Here is an 18,478-nt window from a genome sequence, read left to right as displayed (position 1 = left end):
GCTCCCGCGCTCGGGCCGCCGTGCCCACCTCACCGCCGCGTCCGCCGCCCCCGCCTCCAGTGCCGCGGCGGCTCCTGGGCTTGAGCGCGCAGCCGGGGCAGCCCAGAGACGCTGGGCTCGGGCCTCTCCACCCGCTTCAATTGGGGAGCCTTCTCCCTCGACTCCCAAAGTTTTTGGGTTCGTTAGAATTTCTGGATTCAGGTTTTTTTCCACCTAGGAATTTTTGGGAAATACTTTTGACAAACCGATCGCATTTTCTCTCTGCTAGCTCTCTGTTCCCCTTCTTCTTTTTTTTTCTTTCCCGTGCAGGGGAAAGGGCTTACGAGAGAAGCTCCTGCTGGACAAAGTTTTCCAAAGTTTTCCATGTGTGATGGTTGCGGGGAGAGCAAATCCAACAGCTTGACTCGGCGGCTTCAACCCACTGCCCCTTGAGCAGCCCCTAGGCCCGCTGTAAAAGAACAAACAAACAAACAAACAAAGTTACACCTCGAGGGGCCTTGTGTCTCCTCTCTTCTTTTAGGCGACCCCCCACTCCTGCTCTTCCCTCGCAGCCTCTACTCCCCTGCCCGCGGCCCCTTCCTCTTTCTGCTTCGGCTGGAGGTGCCAGGACCCCCGGCTGCATCCTCCCCTCCCCCGCCGCTCCGCTCGGGTCCGGCCCTCCCCTCCCCCTCCGCGGCCGGCACAGCCAATCCCCCGAGCGGCCGCCAACATGCTCTTTGAAGGCTTGGAGCTGGTGTCGGCGCTGGCCACCCTCGCCGCGTGCCTGGTGTCTGTGACGCTGCTGCTGGCCGTGTCGCAGCAGCTGTGGCAGCTACGCTGGGCTGCCACCCGGGACAAGAGCTGCAAGTTGCCCATCCCGAAGGGCTCCATGGGCTTCCCGCTCATCGGAGAGACCGGCCACTGGCTGCTACAGGTAAGGGCGCTCCCCTCCCCCCATGCCGCGCTCCCGGGTCCGCTAGCTTCGAGCGCTCGGCGGACCCAGCCGAGGGCCTGCCAGAGGACGCCGGGAGCTGCGAGGCACTCGTCCCCGCCCCGCCCCTTCCCTAGCTCTGCCTGCGCCGCCGGGGTTTCTCCTGCCCGCCTGCAGCGTGGCGCGGAGAGCACTGACGCTCAGTGCGCCAGTTGAGAAGGCCGAGGAATGAGGTTCCTGGACCGGACAGGACGCCCCCACAGGCTGCCTGGGTCGGAGCCGACCAAGCAGGAGTGCACCCAAAGCCCAAGGGGATCCTGGCTCTGCGCGAGAACGAAAGGGCATCGGGTTCTGAGCTGCTTTTGCCTGCCCTTGGCGCTCCAGGCCCCAGTCTGCCTCAGCGCCCTGGGGCTTAGCAGCGACGCTGGGTCCCAGAAAAGCTGAGTCCTGAGAGGCCGAATGGCATCAGTGACAGCTTGAGTTGCCCCTGGAGGACGAGGGCTGCACCACTGCCTTGTAGCCAGCTGCGCTGGGTACAACAGCCTTGATCCGCGGTGCTTCCCAGTGTGTGTGTTTTGTGGTGGGAGAGGAAGAAAGTAACCCAAGCAAAATGAGAGGCCCGAGATCCGAGAGCTCCCGGCTTTCGGGGAAAAGGGTTTGTTTATTTATTGGGTGGGGACAGTTAAGGAGGAAAAAGAAACTTGCGAGAGACGTGTGGGAGATCCACAGGGAGTGTATGTGAGTGTCCTTAGATGCCAAACAATCCACTCTGCCGGTGTCGTGGGGGTGGGGCGCGTCGAGGACCAGACCCAGGTAAGTAATGGGGAGATTAACCTGGAGTTAACCTCGTCAAATACTAGACAGTAGCTTTTGCAATTTGATACACAGCAGGAGTTTTTTTTGGGGGGGAGGGAGCACCTATGGGGTAATCGCACAAGGTGTTTGGGTTTTGCTAATGGGCATTAGGGGAAGCCTGCATATCCTGAAACAGACAACCTCCGCACAGGAAAGGTGAGCGTGGAGCATCTGAGGGTTTAAAGGTGTGAAAGCTTGGCTTGAAATTAACAGACGCGTGCAGTCCCTGAGGGCGCGCGCACACGCCCGCCCCTCCCTGCCCAAGGCCAAGTGACAGCCAGCGAGCGGGTCGAGGAAGGGGGCGCGAGGTTCCTCTACCCTGTGCGCTTTCCCTGAGGCGGAGTTTGTCTTTTTGAGGGTGTCCAGTCCAGTGAGGTCGGGTTCACTTCAACCTGCTGGGCTGTCCCTCAGAAAGAAAGCCTCAGAGGCCCTCTGACACAAAGGGTTAACTTAGGTAGTGGTCTAGGCTTTTGATCAAGAATTTAGAAAATAAAATAACTCACGTAGGCAAGGGCTCCTACCTTGTTAGAGCCAATGTGTAGAATTCACACTTGGTCTGTTATCCCTCTCCCCCGCGCCCCATTTTCAGACCTTTCTTTGCCCCCCCATGTCCTTATGACCCCCACCCTTAAAATGGCCTCTGGGGGTCTGCATACAGGCTGCACAGAAGTTGGGGAAGAACCCCGAGCCAGTCATCCTTGGATCCCAGAGCCCTAGATCCTGCGGGGGTAAGAGTGCATTTGGGGGAAGCGTGTAGAGGGTGCCGAAAGGGTTAATGGGAGACTTCAGAATCCCAGCGTTATTTTTTTCGGAGTCATTTATCAGATTTTACGGGGGACCTCCAAGGGTTCTCCGTTTCCACCGAGCGCCATCTAAACAGAGCCCAGGGCTAAAAATACAACATTTTTGTATAAATTGGACTCGCAGCCCGAGCGGCCGCCCCTATGAAAGTCTTCTTTGTGAAGACCGTGGAAACGGCGGACAAATAACTCTTTATTAATGCCACAAAAAACGCACTTTAATTATAGTTAGGTAGATCAGAGGCGGGGGGTTGGGGGCGAGACGGCGGCTACCTCGGAAAATTCACAACCCAACTTTTGTGTCTAAAGAAAAGAAAAACAGAGGAAAAGAAGGAAAGGAGAGGCGAGAGAGTCAGACGGAGCGAAGGACACCTTTTAGCCGACTGAGGAAGGGAGCCCCACTCCGCACCCCCTTCTGTCGTACCCCACCTCCGCCGGGGTTTTTCTTAAAGGGGTAGACGCCGTCTGCAAGGGCGTCGCTACGGGGGGAGCTCTTCCCAACTCTCCAGGTTGGAAGTGGGGCTGCCTTCCCCGCTGCCCGGCCCCCTTCTTGGCGGCTCGGGAGCTCCCGGCTCGTTCCCTGTCGCGCGCCGGGCCGTAGGCTCATGTGGAAAAGTGATTAGGAATCCGGGTTCTGCAGAGTCACTTTTCGCTGGGCTGGGGTGTGTACATATCTAGCTGGAGAACAGTTTTCCGTGGAAGAAAGGAAAATGAGGAGGGGACCAAACCCAGGAAAAAGGGAGCCGCGGTGACCTCTTGGGGGCTGCAGGACCTGGCGGGTGTTTCTGTAGACCCACTGCGCACGTCTGTCCGGCGGTCACGAGGGGAGGTGGACAGGCGGCTGCCCTGACTTTCTCACCTGCAGAAGAAGGGTTAACTTGGGCTGGGGTGGCGAGTGCCGACGTCAAAGGTGTGCGAGACGCCCCAGCTACCACCCCTCCGAGGTGCGCTCCGCCAGCTTCTCCGAGCTCCAGTCCCAGGCTGGGGCCGGGCAATCCTGGGCGCGAGCCGCCGCCGCCGCCGCCGCCGGGGATCCGGTTACCTGCGCGGGTCGCCCCGCCCGATCCCACCCCGCCCGGCAGGAAGCGCCTTCCGCCGCCGCGCTCGGGTTCCAAACTCCAGGGCGGCGACGAAAGTCCGTCTCAGTTATTTCCAGGGCGAAATGCTTTAGGAAAATCTCGGCTCCCGGCCCCTGACCCCACCCTGCAGAGCCCTCCGAGCGCCGCCAGGTCTCTGCGCGGCCACACGGGAGACGGAGGAAACTGCAACCCCCAATTCTAGCGACTGCCTCCGGGCACCGACCGTTCACCCGCTATAAATAATCTTTGGCCTGCGGCCACCCCGCGGGGTCTCGCCAGCCCGTGGCCAGAAGCCTGGAAATATTTATTCCGAAAGACTCCTGAGTGCGCCGTGGGGGTGGGAGGTTGGGAGGGGCGGAGGCCTTGAATCGGATCGGTCGGTCGGGGTACCCTTTCCCCTCCCGAAAGTCATTACTAAAAAAGTCTCCCGGGGGTGCTCCGGGCCTCCAGCCTCCTCGTACATTTATTATCCTCTAGGCCTTACTTCCCCATCCTCGTACACGCTATGAAAAATAAAACCCGCGTGTGCGTGTGTGTGCGCGCGCGCGCGAGCGCGGGGTTGGGGGTGGGGAGGAGATGCCGGGTTCCCGGCTGGGGCCGCACCCCTGCCTGGCAGACCCTCCGCGCGCCCTGAGAGAGGTCTCTGCTGCGGCTCCTGCAGGGTTCCGGCTTCCAGTCGTCGCGGAGGGAGAAGTATGGCAACGTGTTCAAGACACACTTGCTCGGGCGGCCGCTCATCCGAGTGACCGGCGCGGAAAACGTGCGCAAGATCCTCATGGGAGAGCACCACCTCGTGAGCACCGAGTGGCCGCGCAGCACGCGTATGTTGCTTGGGCCCAACACGGTGGCCAACTCCATCGGCGACATCCACCGCAACAAGCGCAAGGTAGGAGTGCTGGCCTTCCGCATCTGCACTCTCCCGAGGTCAGGGGATCCAGGAGCTGGGCAAACGTCCCCACGTAAACCCGCGCTGCTTTGTGCACCCTCCGCAGCCCCCTGCCCCCCGTTTCCTTGCTTAGAAGGCTGCAGGCCCAGATCCAGAGCAGCTCCAGCCTCCTCCAGGTCCCCTTCTCTTGGCCGTCTGCGCAGTGGCACACCCAGGCCAGATGAGAGCTGTTTGGGAGTGTTTTGAGCAAAGCCTGCAAATATGGGGACTGGGCTGTCCGATTCTGATCCTCCCAGTGCCCTACAGAACTGGAAAAGAAGGGTTGGCACGGGACAGTTGGCCCAGGCCCCCCATTTCGCCACATTTCTCTAGGGGAATTCTGAGGACTAATCATTCTAAAAACTAAGCTGGCCTTTCAGCCACAGGTTGCTTTGAGGGCCACGCAGGCACGTGCTGGGGGCATTGGGGGCACCACGTGGACAGGTTAGCGAGCCTTGCCTTGAAGAGGTGTTCGTATGCACCAGCTGGACAGTTGGGCAAAGGCGAGGGGTGGGCGAGCAGCCCAGGCGCGGGCTGAGGATCAAAGCGCAGTTTGCCCCTTAAAGAGGAAGAGAAAGTGGGTGTTTATCCTGTGGATTTCCCGAGCGACTAGAAGAGGCGCGGAGGAGGCGAGCCAGGGAGCGGAGCAGGCTTCCCCGCCCCCTCCAGGCGCTGAGGCAGCCGCGGCTGGGAGCGCGGGCGGCACGTGCTGTTTGAACTGCAGTAACCCGAAAGCTGAGCCTGCCGCGGGCGGGGTGCCGACCTGCGGGCTTGAAGCGGCCAGAGGGAGGCTGCACGGCTTCCCCACTCCGTTTTTCCATTGGGTCAGAGGACTCACCCAGGTTTGGAACCTATGGGAAAGAAGGCAGCGGCCTTCCAGCTCCATGGGGGCCGGGGAGGGGTGCAACTTGGGGCAGAGGAGGAGGTCGGACAGCCTCTCGCTCGGAAGTCTGTGCACGCTGCTGTTGGTGAACGTAGGGAATTTAGCCGTGCTCGCCGAAGCATCCCATAGTATTTGATGCCTATGAAGGGACTTCTTGCTGGCAGACAAAAGAAATCAAGGAAGCGTCTGGTGTGCAGGTCCCCAGAGATCACGTGTTTCAGGACCTGGAAAGGGCCCCCCAAAGCATCTCTTCCATCTGTGTCGCCCAGAGCTGGAAGTAGTTAAAACTGTTTGGGAACAATGGGGAAAGGTGTTCTGGGGAGTGGCTAGGAGGGCCTGTAAGTTTAGTAATAAGGGATTTTCACATATGGATGGTGATTTTCTCTTTAGTCTCTGGGATTCCACCAAAGACCCATTCAAAAGAGTGAAGGAAGAACTGGGAATTAGGAACTCAGCGCCAAATGCCAAATGATAGGACTGGTTCCTCATTCCCAAACCAAAGCTTTGGCTCAGAAGGGGACACTGAGACTTAGACTAAGTGAGATATGGACCAGGCTAAGCAGGAAAGGCTGGGCAGTCTGCAGCAGAAGTGGAGTCCTACTCCATCCTGTGGGTGGAGGGTGTGCTGGGGAGAAGGCAGCTTGGCTAGGACTCCAGTGTTGGGAGGGGGGGAAGCAGCAGGCTCTAGGGTGAGAGACTCTCTTGCCTTGCTGTCTCACCCTCTGCCTCACTGGGCCTCAGGCAGTCAGGTGCCACGTGGAGAGGACCTGTCTGAAGGCCAGGGTTTTTACCTTCATTATCCATTTGGAGGTGAGGGGACTGGGGAGTGGCATTCCAGATGAACAGGGTTAGAGGAATGCAAAGAGCAGGAAGAGCCAGGGAGGAGGAACTGGGTGGGGTGAGGCCCAAAGTTGAGGACTCTGAGGGACCCAGGGTCTCCCTCTCTGAGTTCCAGGTGCCCTCGCTCCTTGGTTGGAGGATCTCCAGAAGCCAGTTCACCTTGATGAGTTTTGTGTTTGCTGTGTGGCATAGGCGTGAGCCACATGAGTAGTGGGTCAAACAACAGAGTCTTTTCCCGCAAATCTCCAAGATGGATGATCCATGATCCTGATTCTGAACTATAGAAGGCCTTGGATTAAATTTAGAGAAGCAGGAAACCCCATTCTCAAGAAGTAGCATGTGGGAGGGCTATACAGAGAATATTCAAGGACATCATTCTGAATATCTTTGTTGTCCTGGAGACACTGGTCAGCCTTCTGGACCCACAGCCTGGAGGGCACCCTGTGGCCAGGGTGGTGGCTGCCGGATACCACGCATACTACCTTAACCAGTCCATGCTGCAGTCAGGGGCCTGGCTGGAGAGTGAGCTGCTGAGCTAGGGCCTGGCCCAGTTAGGATGTGCATGCAGGAAGTGGGGCCCAGGTGTGCTGGGCTGGGGCTGGCAGGGAACTAGAAAGGTCACTGTTTCCATTGGGCCTGATGGCCCACCCCTTCTCTGGGAGGTCTGACCAGATGTGTAGGGAGGGAGCTCCTCGCTTCCATCACTGCTCTTCCAGGTGTTTGCCCTAGCTGCCCTGGTGGTCTGGGGCCAGCATGGGTGGGGCTGCCTGGGAGAAGGCCCCAAAAGTCTCACCCATCCAACAGCATCAACTATGGAAGCCAAGGCCTTTGACTCGCTCCCCCCTGGGCTGGGAAGTAGGCCAGGGTGCCTCTCTGATGTGTGTGGAGAGATGGGGCATTGCCCCAGAAAGGCGCTGGAGTCTGGATGCACATGTGAGAGTAAGAGGGTTGTCAGAAATGTGGAGGAGTTGGAGATAGTTCTGGAAGCCTCTGATGCCCAGTCCTATAAAACAGAATTGGGCATTTTATCATTTTCTTTGCAGATAGGGCTGGCTGGACCTGGGCACCAAGAGCCTAGCGGTTTCAGTACAGTCTCACACTGGTCCTGAGATACCCTCATGGAGCATCTTAGGGATGCATTCAGTCTTAGATTTCCTGAAATGGGAGGACCCACGAGTAGTATTCTTGTCCTTTCTACCCAGCCCCTGTGTAGAGGCCTCTGTGCATGAAGCTGAGGTGGAGGACCCAGTGTTGGAGGTAAAGGAAGTAAACAACCACCTCCTGTCTCACTGACCTGGCCTTTGGGCCTGGGGCTCGAGTAGCAGGGAGGTCAGGCTTGAGCTCAGTGAGCTCACTTCAGAAACCCAGTGCAACCCGGGGGGGTTTATATTGGGTTGGAAAGGTCAGGAGGTGGCTGTGACAGAGCCCGGATGCCCATGTTTGCAGAGGTGGGGATAGCTAGTCCACATCCCCACATCCAGCACCAGACACAATCTCTGGCCCCACAACTCTATTCAGGCTCAGCTTAGCACAGAAACGCCAGCTTGATTTAGATGGGAAGGCAGTGCATGGCCCAGCAGCCTGGCCACTGAGAGCTCTGCTCCAGGTCCTGGCACAGGCACAGAGCCTTTGTTCTGCAAGCTGAAGTCCTTTGCCTAAAAGTTACTGTAGCGCTAGCAGCTAGCAACCACTGCAAGAGCGAGGGTGAGAGGCAGGAGTGGATCTCGCTGAAGGCCAGTGGGGGCGAAAGCTCACAGTCAGCTACCAGAGTGTGTTGGAGTGAGCGCCTCCCTCTTCATGCCCTTGTGCCAGGTAGTGGGAGGGTGAGCAGGCTGGGTATGGGGGCCACCTTCTTCCCTTTTGTGTCTTTCTTCCTGGTGGGGAGGAATGCAGCACTGTGGTGTTGACTGATGTGTTTGTTCACTCTCCCAACCTTGGAAGACACATGTGGCCTTGGTAGGGAGTAGGGAGGCTTAGCTGGGGTCTGCACTGGCCCTGAGCACCCTTTGCCAGCTGCTGTATCCTTTCTGGGTTCTCTGGGCTTGATGAAGAGGCTCCAGGTGCCTGAGACATGCTGAGGACAATCCAGATCAACCAGAATAGCTGGCCTCACTCTAAGAATCAATTGGGCCATGGAGGAAGACCCCTTCAGGACTTGGTTAAATTCAGGGCCTGCTAGGACTGGGAGAGGGCAGCTCCTCAGAGTGGTGGGAGGCAGGGAAACTGCAGGGTGTGGCCAGCTATGCCTGCACTGTGACTTTGGGAAGGCCCTTTCTCTCCTGAGCTTTAGATTTGGGGTGTGTGTGTGTGTGTGTGCGTGTGGGGGTGGGGGTGGTCCCCACATCTCTCCTGGCTCTGCCCACTCCAGAAAAGGGTAAAAGCAACAGGGCAAATCTTTTCCAATTAGAAGCTCAGCAGCCATTTGCAAGTGCTGCCACTTGTTCCTCTGAGTCCACATATTGTGTGTGTGTGTGTGTAAGAGTTAGAACAATGAGGTTAATGATCAGAACTGGAATCAGCTGGGGGCCAGGCACCATGTTCCCCTAAGTTCAGGGAAAGAGTGTGTGCAGGTTGGGGGGGGGATGTCTGGGGCGACCTTTTCCTACCTGAGGCAGCCGAAGAAGGAGGAAACAGCTGGCTCAGAGTGAAGCCAAGTCCCAGTGGAAATGCAGGCAGCCTAAAGGATGACGTTCTTTTGTCCCCCTCCTTGCTTAGTTTAAAGTACACACCTTGGCGTCACCCTGCGTGGAAGGCAGCCTCAGCGGCTGCCTGCCTTCTGTTATTCTTTCCACTCCGCAGGCTGAGGCTCTGGTGGCTTGGCTGGGTGGCCTGCCCGGGTCCCCACCCCTCCTGGGCAGCTGCTTCCATTCCTCCCAGCCTGAGTCACTGGCCAGCTGGGCAGTGGGCTCTCTCCTGGCTCTGCCCACTCCTGTGGCCACCCAGCCACAGCTGACAGTAGGTGGGGAGGAGGTAATCTGGCCACATGGGGCTGTGAGGGTTTACAGAGCAACTGCCTCCCAGGGGCACTGGCCAGAGGTGGGAGGGATGAGAGCCTGGCTGGGACAATTATAGGGAATTTAGGCCTTAACAACCATGATGGTGCCTGAGCTCCATGTGGTAGAATCAGCTTCTGTTAGGTAGGAAGAGAAAGAGTCGGGGTATGGGCTCTTGAGCTTATGCAGTTGGGAAAATGGGTAGGGGTTGGGGGATTATTTGAGGGTCATCCTCCCACCCTGCTGGCTTTTGTCCTTCCCCAAAGCTCCTGCAGGCACCCACAGGCCTCTCACCCTCTCCAGCTCCTTCCCCATGCAATAGCTCTGGTGCCAAGTCCATACCTGTGGCTCCCTCAGAAGGTCTTTGCCTGACTCTGGGCTGGTTCCCATTGACCTTTGTCCAGCATTCTTGGCTCACTTTTGGGAATTCCCAGGGAAGCCCCAGAGGGAAATCAAGCAGCCCTGGCTCATGTGAAGACTGTGGTCAGGGCAGTCAGCTCTGGGGGCCGGAACCCTTCCTCTCTTCACGCCAAGCTGCTCCTGGGTGTCTTCTCCTTGTGCCCGAGTCCTGACCTTTGCAGGCTGTGGCCTCAGAGCCAGCCCGACACAGCCCAGGCCTCCCTCTGCCCTGGCCGGCATCTCCACCTCCGCCTCCGCCTGTCCTTTGTGGTGGGCGGTGGTTTCTGGGCTGCCCCAGTTTGGGAAGTGCCCGTGTTGTTGGGCACAGACCCAGGGATGAAACCTTGGAGTCTCTCAGTGCCTGGGAGGCCTCAGTGCTTGTGGACCAGCTGGGCCTGGACCTGGTGACCTCTGGGCAGAGCCTGCCCAGGCTAGACTGCCTGCCATTCACCTGACTTTGGCTTTGCATTGGGTAGTTCTCCTTCCTTAGGGGCGGTCTGAGAATTAGAATAAGACCTTAGAAAAGGACCTGCGTGAGACCACTGAAGAAACTGAGCCCCAGGGGTAGCCACCTGCAGGCAGTCACTTGGTGAAGCGGAGGTGGGTCCAGATGAGAGCCCTGGGCCTGGCTTTAATTCTTCTTTCAAGTCCTAGTTGGTGTAGGGTGGCAGCAGACTCTCGGTCAAGCTTGAGGCCCTTCTCAACCAAGGATCATGTGTGGATCCCTGCCTTGAAGTCCTTTTTCAGTCCCAGGTCTTCCTGCGTTGTCCCTGCCCTCCTGGGAGTGAGGAGTGATTCAGCCATCTATCACTAGAGGGCGCAAGGAATGTAACGTATGGGGCAGGCAAGGCTGTCAGTGGTCCTGTTTAGCCACTTCTCAGGGTACCAGGAGGCTCCTGGGTGGCCCAGGTGGGGCATGAGTGGGGCCTGGCAGGTTCTTCTCTAGGTGGCTTGAGTATTGCTGTACTGGGCTGCTTGGAAAGGATTAGCTTCTAGCAGGAGCAAGTAGGTATGGGGGTACAGGTGTCCTGTAGGTTTCTCAGAGTCCTAGAGAGCATTTGGTTTAGTCTCACCATTTTACAGATGAGGAAACTGAGGCTCAGGGGTGCTGAGTTGGCTATGGTCATGTAATAAGTTTAACCTTGTTAAAGCTCATGTTTCTGGGCACCTAGTGAGACTGGGCACCTAGTCTCACTTTCCTCACCCAAAACCCCAGCTTTTGACTTTGACTTTGACTTTGGTTAGTGCTGGTGAGTATGACCTTGTCCTGTCCCCTTTCATATTTTTAGGCCCAAGTCTCCCATGTGCTGGGCACCTGGCTGGGCCATCCCCTGCACTTATCCCCCCATGAAGGTGCTCCTAGCATGTGCTGGGCTGGTCAGCTCTGGGCCAGTGTGGCCTCTTGTCCCACTGACATCCTCCCCACAGAGGCCCAGTCACAGCAGAGTCATGCTTCTGCCACTGTCTTATTCGCTGTGTGCCTGCTCAGCTCCCAGTGCCACTTTTTGCTTACCCATGGCCACTTTGCTGTATCGTAAGGGCCTCAGTTGCCAGTTCTGAGCTCCCAGAGCTGCGCCTCCTTCCCCCCACATACCCCCTTGACCAAGGACCAAGCCTGGAATCTTAAGGACTGCAGGGTGAAGAGCCCAGGCACACGACTCTGCCTTTAATCATCACCCCTCACCCCACCTACATTCCCTAAAGCCCCTGGAACTGGGCAAAGTGTGAGTAACCGTCCTGGACCTGAGCTGACTGAGGTGACCTGCTGTCATCCTCCTACCTTTCAGCTTTCCCTTTGTAGCAGGCACGGCCCAGAACAGTGTGGGTCTCTCTGCCGCTTACTGGCCCCCCTTCCCCTCCCTCTGCCCACCGGGAATTTCGGAATGAAAGTGCTATTGTGCATGCCGGCTGGGCCACTGAAGGGCCAGCACTGTTATTTCTGCAAACCAGCCCTCCCATTAGCCATGCAGGGCCCAGGCCAGGAAAATGTTACCTTTTCCTCCTGGAGCTGACTGCAGGGGAAATTCTCACATTTACAGTTTGTGCAGTGGTTGTGTTTAGGGGGCAGGCGCGTGTGTGTGGCTTGCATGTGGCGGGTGGGGGCCCTCTCCTCTGCGTTGACCTGTCCCTCGCCGCCATCCTGGATGACCTTTCCCTTGGTCTCATCTGGGGAGGGCACCGCCCCTTCTGCTCCAGACCCTGGGGAGCTGGAGTTTATTGGTTATGAGGGAGACCCATACGCTGTCAGTAAATAAACTAACATCCTCCGTCACTGAGGGCAACAGCAGGAAAAACATGTGCAGGGGCTGTGAAGAGGGGCTTCCCAGCCAATCCGGAGAGCACAGTCCTGGGAGGTGGACACAGGGACTCCTTGGCTACTTAAGACAGTCCCGGAAGATGCAGGGAATTAAAAGAGCTTCTGTTGATTTTTGTGAACTTTTAGGGTGGGAAGTTATTGCCCCTCTTCCCTTGCCTCCAGACCTGGCCACACCAAAGATATGTTAAAGGCACAGCTGTCAATAAACACAGTCTCTATGCCCAGTGGTTGTTTCACGGAGTGTGAGAACAGTTTTGATCCCCAGGAAGTCCTGCTTGCCACCTAGCCTGAGGACACTTGTGCCCTGTCACTGTTGGAGAAGGGCAGCCCCTCACTGCTTTCCCACTCTTCCCTGTGCTGGCGCCTACCTGTGCCCTACTTCTCCTGCGAACTTCTGGCCCAGTGCCTGGCAGTTGGGTAACGGGCCACTGCAATGGGAAGGGCGGCTTCCGAGCTCCTGCCCCATTCAGCTCCTCTCGGGTCCTGCCAAGGCTGGGTTTGCTGCAGCCTCCCAGACTTGTTGGCAGCTGGACTGTGCAGTCCCCAAGGCTTTGCCATTGTTTGCGGTTCTGCACACTTTTCTGGGGGCTGAAAAAGTAGATGACCGTTCAGGTTACCCTAGGAGTAATGTGGAAGGTACCAGCTTTGAATAAAAATGCTTATGAGCTCTTTTCTATCTAATCTTAGTCTTTGCAGCCTTCCTGCCAGATACACAGTAGAAAGGGAGTTCTCAGTAGAGGACCCTATGGGGCTCCTGTGTCTGGGGGCCTTGGGAGCTCAGTGGAGGGTCACATGGAAGTGTCACTGTCATGATCACGGGGTCTCTGCCTCACCTGGGCAGAGCGGGATCTGAATCAGCCATTCAGCCTGCTTCTCTGCCCTCCAGATCTTCTCAAAGATCTTTAGCCATGAGGCCCTGGAGAGCTACCTGCCCAAGATCCAGCTGGTGATACAGGACACGCTCCGTGCCTGGAGCAGCCAGCCCGAGGCCATCAATGTGTACCAAGAGGCACAGAAACTCACCTTCCGCATGGCCATCCGGGTGCTCCTGGGCTTCAGTATCCCTGAGGAGGACCTTGGGCACCTCTTCGAAGTCTACCAGCAGTTTGTGGAGAATGTCTTCTCCCTGCCTGTTGACTTGCCCTTCAGCGGCTACCGGCGGGTGAGCAACCAGGGCATAGATGGCATCCCAGGGAGGGGTACTGATCCCTGGAACACTGGGCACGCAGGCACATGGACAGAGGGGAAGGTGTCAGTGGGAGTGTGGGCTGGGGCCTGCCCTGGCAGCCCTGAGCTCAGGCGGGAGCCCTGCCTTGCCTCTGGCTATTGGCCCCTTCTCCCTACAGGGCATTCAGGCTCGGCAGACCCTGCAGAAGGGGCTGGAAAAGGCCATCAGGGAGAAGCTGCAGTGCACGCAGGGCAAGGACTACTCAGACGCACTGGACATCCTCATTGAGAGCAGCAAGGAGCACGGGAAGGAGATGACCATGCAGGAGCTGAAGGTGGGGGCTTCTCCAGCAGCGGCACAGGCACTCACAGTTTGTCCTGGGGCTTCCCCGGCTGGGAAAGCACCTGGCCACTCCTACTCATTCTGGTCTGGCCCTACAACTGCTTCTGAGCAGTGATGGCTGGTGCTGCACCTGGGTGGGAGGGTGGTGAACACGGCAGGTCATGTTCTTGCCCCTGCCGAGAGGATGTGCAGGGGGGCACCCTACTCTACCGCACTCATGGGGTGCGCAGGTCCTGATCGTGACTGGGTACCGGGCATCTGATCCGGCTGGCAGTCACATCTACTGTTTTTGAGAAGACACTAAAAATTTTCTTTACACCTCTGAACAGCCTCAGTGTTCGTGGCTTGCTGCCTTATACCCACCCTGAACCTCCTACTCTCCAGGTTCACTAGCTGAGGAAATGCAGGCATAGTGGGGCAGCTACTTGCTGGAGGCCAGACAGCCCCAGAGGACGCTGGGCCCCAACTTGGGCTCCAGCCCCACCCACTCCCAAGTGGCCGCACTGAGAGCTCTCATGTGCCCCCTGCTCACATCTACCTGGGCTGTGGTCACTTGGGCTGCCCGTCCTCAGTCCCCAGGCGAAGTTTCCACTGCCCTGTTTTGGGGATGTTCCACCTGAGGAGGAGCCTGTTAACCCTGCGGAGATGCTACTCGCCCATCCACTCGCTGGGTGCCCACAGACACTGGAGGCTGCCTATCACCAGGGTCTCCAGAGCTTTGTTTGTCCACTTTTCTAGCCCTAGCCCCCCCCCCCCAACCGGGGATTGAACTCAGGGCCTTTCGCTTGCCACGGAAGCGCTTATTCCACTGAGCCATCTCCCCGGCCCTACTAGCCCTAGCTTTTCCCTTGGAAAGCCAGCAAGAGATTAGAATGACCTTGCCATTTCACAAGAAGTTTTGATACCATGGCAAGTGAGGGACCCAGGCCTCTCCATGCACTTTCAGTGTCTACATCTGTAAAATGTAGCACCTGGACTGGGGTGACCTACTAAACCCTTTCCATGACTCAGTGTCCCTCCCAAGAACCCCAGAGGGACCTCTGGGACTACCTCCCTCCAGCCATCTCACTGTAGTCTTCCTACACCCTCATGGCTATGGCTCCAGGCTTTCACCAGCCTCTGCCTGGCCCTCCCACTACCTAACAAGCATCTTTCTCTTGGAGATTGGGACAGCAAGGGATTAAGTCCTGTTATCCAACACACACACACACACACACACACGGCCCAACACCTGGGATTGTCCCTTTTGTGACTCCCGGCACTGATTAGGCCCGCCATCACCTGGTGGTGAATGAGAGGCAGCCCTCCCCTGAGGAACCAGTGCGCTCACACGTGGTCCTGCAGTGTGCTTCTTGCCCAGCAAGGGACTCCCTGAGACCCCTGTGCCCATGTGGGGCCTGGACCTTCAGCACTCCAGGTTCCAGGAAGCAGAACTAGCAGTGAAATGCAGGAAGGGTTTAGCAGATGACCTTAGGAATACTAAGGGCTGTTACATTTAGCTGGCCCCAGGTTGTCAACAGTGCCTCCCCTCTCTGCCGCTGTAGGACGGCACCCTGGAACTGATCTTCGCGGCCTACGCCACCACAGCCAGTGCCAGCACCTCACTCATCATGCAGCTGCTAAAGCACCCAGCTGTGCTGGAGAAGCTGCGGGAGGAGCTGCGGACCCAGGGCATCCTGCACAGCGGTGGCTGCCCCTGTGAGGGCACCCTGCGCCTGGACACGCTCAGCGGGCTGCGCTACCTGGACTGTGTTATCAAGGAGGTCATGCGTCTTTTCACACCCATTTCGGGCGGCTACCGCACTGTGCTGCAGACCTTCGAGCTCGATGTGAGGCTGGGCCCCATAAGGGCTGGGCCTGAGGGGTCCTGGGGTGCTGCCTGAGCTTTGGGATGTCCTGTGGGGAAGATCCCGTGGCACCTCTGTCTGGCAGGGAGGTGGTGGTTGATTGTAGGGACTTTCAGTCCTCTGAGAGATGCAGTCCTGATGTAGAGTGGGCTGAGGCAATCTGGGTGCCACATGTGACATATGTAAATAGGAGTTTAGAGCAGCAGAAGTGGGGAGGTGGCCTGGCCCGGGAACCCCCAAGGCTGTCTCTGGGAAGAGGCAGGAAGGTGGGCAATGCTCTCACCACTCTTCTCCCCACCCCCTTCTTACTCCAGGGTTTCCAGATACCCAAAGGCTGGAGTGTCATGTACAGCATCCGGGATACCCATGACACAGCACCTGTGTTCAAAGACGTGAACGTGTTTGACCCTGACCGCTTCAGTCAGGCACGGAGCGAAGACAAAGATGGCCGCTTCCATTACCTCCCATTCGGCGGTGGTGTCCGGACCTGCCTGGGCAAGCACCTGGCCAAGCTCTTTCTGAAAGTGCTGGCGGTGGAGCTGGCCAGCACCAGCCGCTTTGAGCTGGCCACTCGGACCTTCCCCCGCATCACCTTGGTCCCCGTCCTGCACCCTGTGGATGGCCTCAGTGTCAAATTCTTTGGCCTGGACTCCAACCAGAATAAGATTCTGCCAGAGACCGAAGCCATGCTGAGCGCCACTGTGTAGGGGGGTTCTGGGCCCTACGGCCAGCCTCAGTCAGCCCACAAGGGGAGTGGGGGCAGTGGAGGTAGAAACCTGTGTGTGGGAGGGGCCTGAACCAGGGAGGGCCGGTGGCCCCCATACGTGTCCTGCTCTGGTCCCCCTTCTTGGCAAACCCTACCCAGCACCGAAAGGGCCCTGGCCGTTCTGGGACGGGGCTCCCCTTCTGGCTCCTGCTCTCTCCAGCATCTTCCCACTTCCCACCAGCTTAGCTCTTGGGAAAGGGCCTGGCTTTGCATGCCATTCCAGTGTTATATGTCAGTGGGCTATGCCTGAGTGTGTGCTTGTACCTTCTGACCTGGGCCCTCCCCTCCCCCGTCTTTTAGGTGGCAGTCAGGTGGCCATGCTGGGGCAGGGAGGGAAGTGGCCCCCAACCTTGGCACTTTCTTCAGCGCCCTGGCCCCTCCTGCCACTGCTCAGACAGTGCCCCTGGCGCTGTGGCTGCTGAAGAGCAGTGTCCCAGGTCACCCATCATCAGTCAGCCTGGCTGTGCAGGGGTTTCCGTGGCCCGAAGAGCACCCCTGTCCAGCCCTGCCAGTTTGGACGTTTGAAGTTACCTATTGCTGCTACTTGTTCTCTTCTCTGATCATGGGGCACACTCCCTGGGGGCCCTGGGCAGGTACACTGACATCCCTACCTTCCCCCAAGGTGAGACCCCACTGAGCCTGGCCTTTCCCTGCTCTCCACACCCAGCCAAGGCCCTGGGCTCATGGGAACCTGCACCTCACTAAAATTTCAGCCTGTCGAGGCCTGGAACAGACATCTGCATCTTCCTTGCTTCTGCCTCAGCTGTCCCCCTCCAGGACATCTGGGAACAAAGAGGAAAGGGTTGCTGGCCAATCCTAGCTCCCTTGCCCCATTGGCTGAGGGTTGAGCAGCACTCCCCTCCCCTCCTGGGGGGGGACTCCAGACAGATGATTAGATTGGACCTCAGCCTTGCCACCCAGCTACAATCCAGTGTCTCTGCCTGTTGTCCCCTGCTGGACATGGGAAAGTGGCTCATTTCTCCTCTCCGCCCTGTCAAAAGCCCTGGGGGGGGGGGTTTGGAGGCTGCCATAATTTCCAACCTGGCCACTTTTCACCCCAGCACCCCTGCTCCACTAGTGAGTATAGAGAAGGATACGGGTTCCCTTCTGGTGGGGCTCCAGAGCCCCTGTCTTCCTTTCCTAACCTTGCTCTTTGCCCTTAACCCTTGGAAAGATGTCCTTGAAGTTCCTTCCACCTCTATGCCACTATCTGCTTGAGCCCAGCGCTGGGGTGTGAGGAGGTGAATGCAAAGGGATGGTGGGGTAGAGGCAGGATCCCGGGTGCTGACTCGTGCCTGTGTGGTCTGGAGGCTGCATGGGAGGCTGCCTAGAGCGGAGGAGGCAGGTGTGTGAGGGTTGTCAGAAGTGATCTGGTGGCAGATGGCCCAGTCGGGATGACTGGTTAAAAGAGAAGTAGCTCCCACCACTGATGGTTTGAGAGTTGGCAGTTTGGGACACCTCCTGGGAATGGTTTAGGGCCTTTGGTGTGTCTCTAAGCAGTTTTGTCTGTTTTCAGATTTTTCTTTGCTTTCTATTTCTCTGTTCGTGTTTGAGTTGTAATAGCAATGAATCCTCTTTTTTGTGGTACTGGGGATTGAACTCAGGACCTTGTGCTTGCCGGGCAGGCACTTATGCCACTGAGCTACCTCCCCAGCCCTGAATCTTATCTTCAAGAAAACCCAGAACAGAAAAATGCAGCAAATGGCTATCCCCAGCGACCTGTCTGAAGAGCTCAGTGGGAAAAACCCTCAATAGACCCACTTTTGGTTCTCTGTAGGACAACGTTCAGTCTTTACAGACAGCCCCCATGTGTCCTGTAACCCCCCACTCCCACATACTTCGTTTGTTTTCTACTTTTTATTCCTAAGCAGCAAGTGTGGAACAGGTGTTATTGGCAAAAGTGTTTAAAATTAAAAAAATCTGCAGAATCCCTCAACTCCCCCTGCCACTTCTGAATGATAGGCTAAAATGCGTGAAGACTCATCCAAGCATGCAAAATAGCTGTACAGTACCCCAGAATCTGTTACCCACAAAGAGTCCGGTGTCTGGAAGGTGCAGTTTCCTTACGTTGATCCCATTTGCCCTGAACCAGTTGTCACAGACTGAATAGTTGGGAGGGTCGCATGTCTTGCCCTGGGAAGGGCGGGGGCTGCAAGGTCCTGAGGGGCTTCTGTGGCCTTCTAAGGGGACAGCCTGGGAGGGAGCAGAGAAGGAGAAGTGGAAGGGGACCCCTGTGAAGGATGAAGGAAGGGAGGACTATTTGCCCAGCTGGGTGTAAAGGCAATGAGAAAACAAAAGCTCTTGAGCGGCCACCCTGCTGGGGCCATGCTCCGCCTCTCCTCTGTAGATCTGTG

General features: G+C 57.5%; 1 protein-coding gene across 5 annotated transcripts in view; it reads left to right on the top strand.

Moving 5' to 3' along the window:
- LOC101591265 (cytochrome P450 26B1) overlaps positions 1 to 18,036 on the top strand; it is a 19,173-nt gene extending 1,137 nt beyond the window's left edge. For 3 of the 5 annotated variants that reach the window (XM_023718448.1, XM_023718447.1, XM_023718449.1), the window contains 6 exons: positions 310 to 913; positions 4,306 to 4,530; positions 12,888 to 13,163; positions 13,348 to 13,503; positions 15,056 to 15,340; positions 15,673 to 18,036. In XM_023718448.1, coding sequence (XP_023574216.1) covers positions 710 to 913; positions 4,306 to 4,530; positions 12,888 to 13,163; positions 13,348 to 13,503; positions 15,056 to 15,340; positions 15,673 to 16,065 — 1,539 coding nt within the window. In that variant the 5' untranslated portion in view covers positions 310 to 709 and the 3' untranslated portion in view covers positions 16,066 to 18,036. Of the gene's footprint in view, positions 1 to 9; positions 914 to 1,666; positions 1,724 to 4,305; positions 4,531 to 12,887; positions 13,164 to 13,347; positions 13,504 to 15,055; positions 15,341 to 15,672 lie in introns of those variants that run through there. The other 2 variants (XM_004634079.2, XM_023718450.1) reach the window with 2 other exon arrangements.
- Positions 18,037 to 18,478: the final 442 nt, after the last annotated feature.

The sequence above is a fragment of the Octodon degus genome, unplaced genomic scaffold, assembly GCF_000260255.1.
Source record: "Octodon degus isolate 3935 unplaced genomic scaffold, OctDeg1.0 scaffold00058, whole genome shotgun sequence".
Lineage (NCBI taxonomy): Eukaryota > Metazoa > Chordata > Mammalia > Rodentia > Octodontidae > Octodon > Octodon degus.
This window is presented reverse-complemented; position numbering and strand designations above follow the sequence as displayed.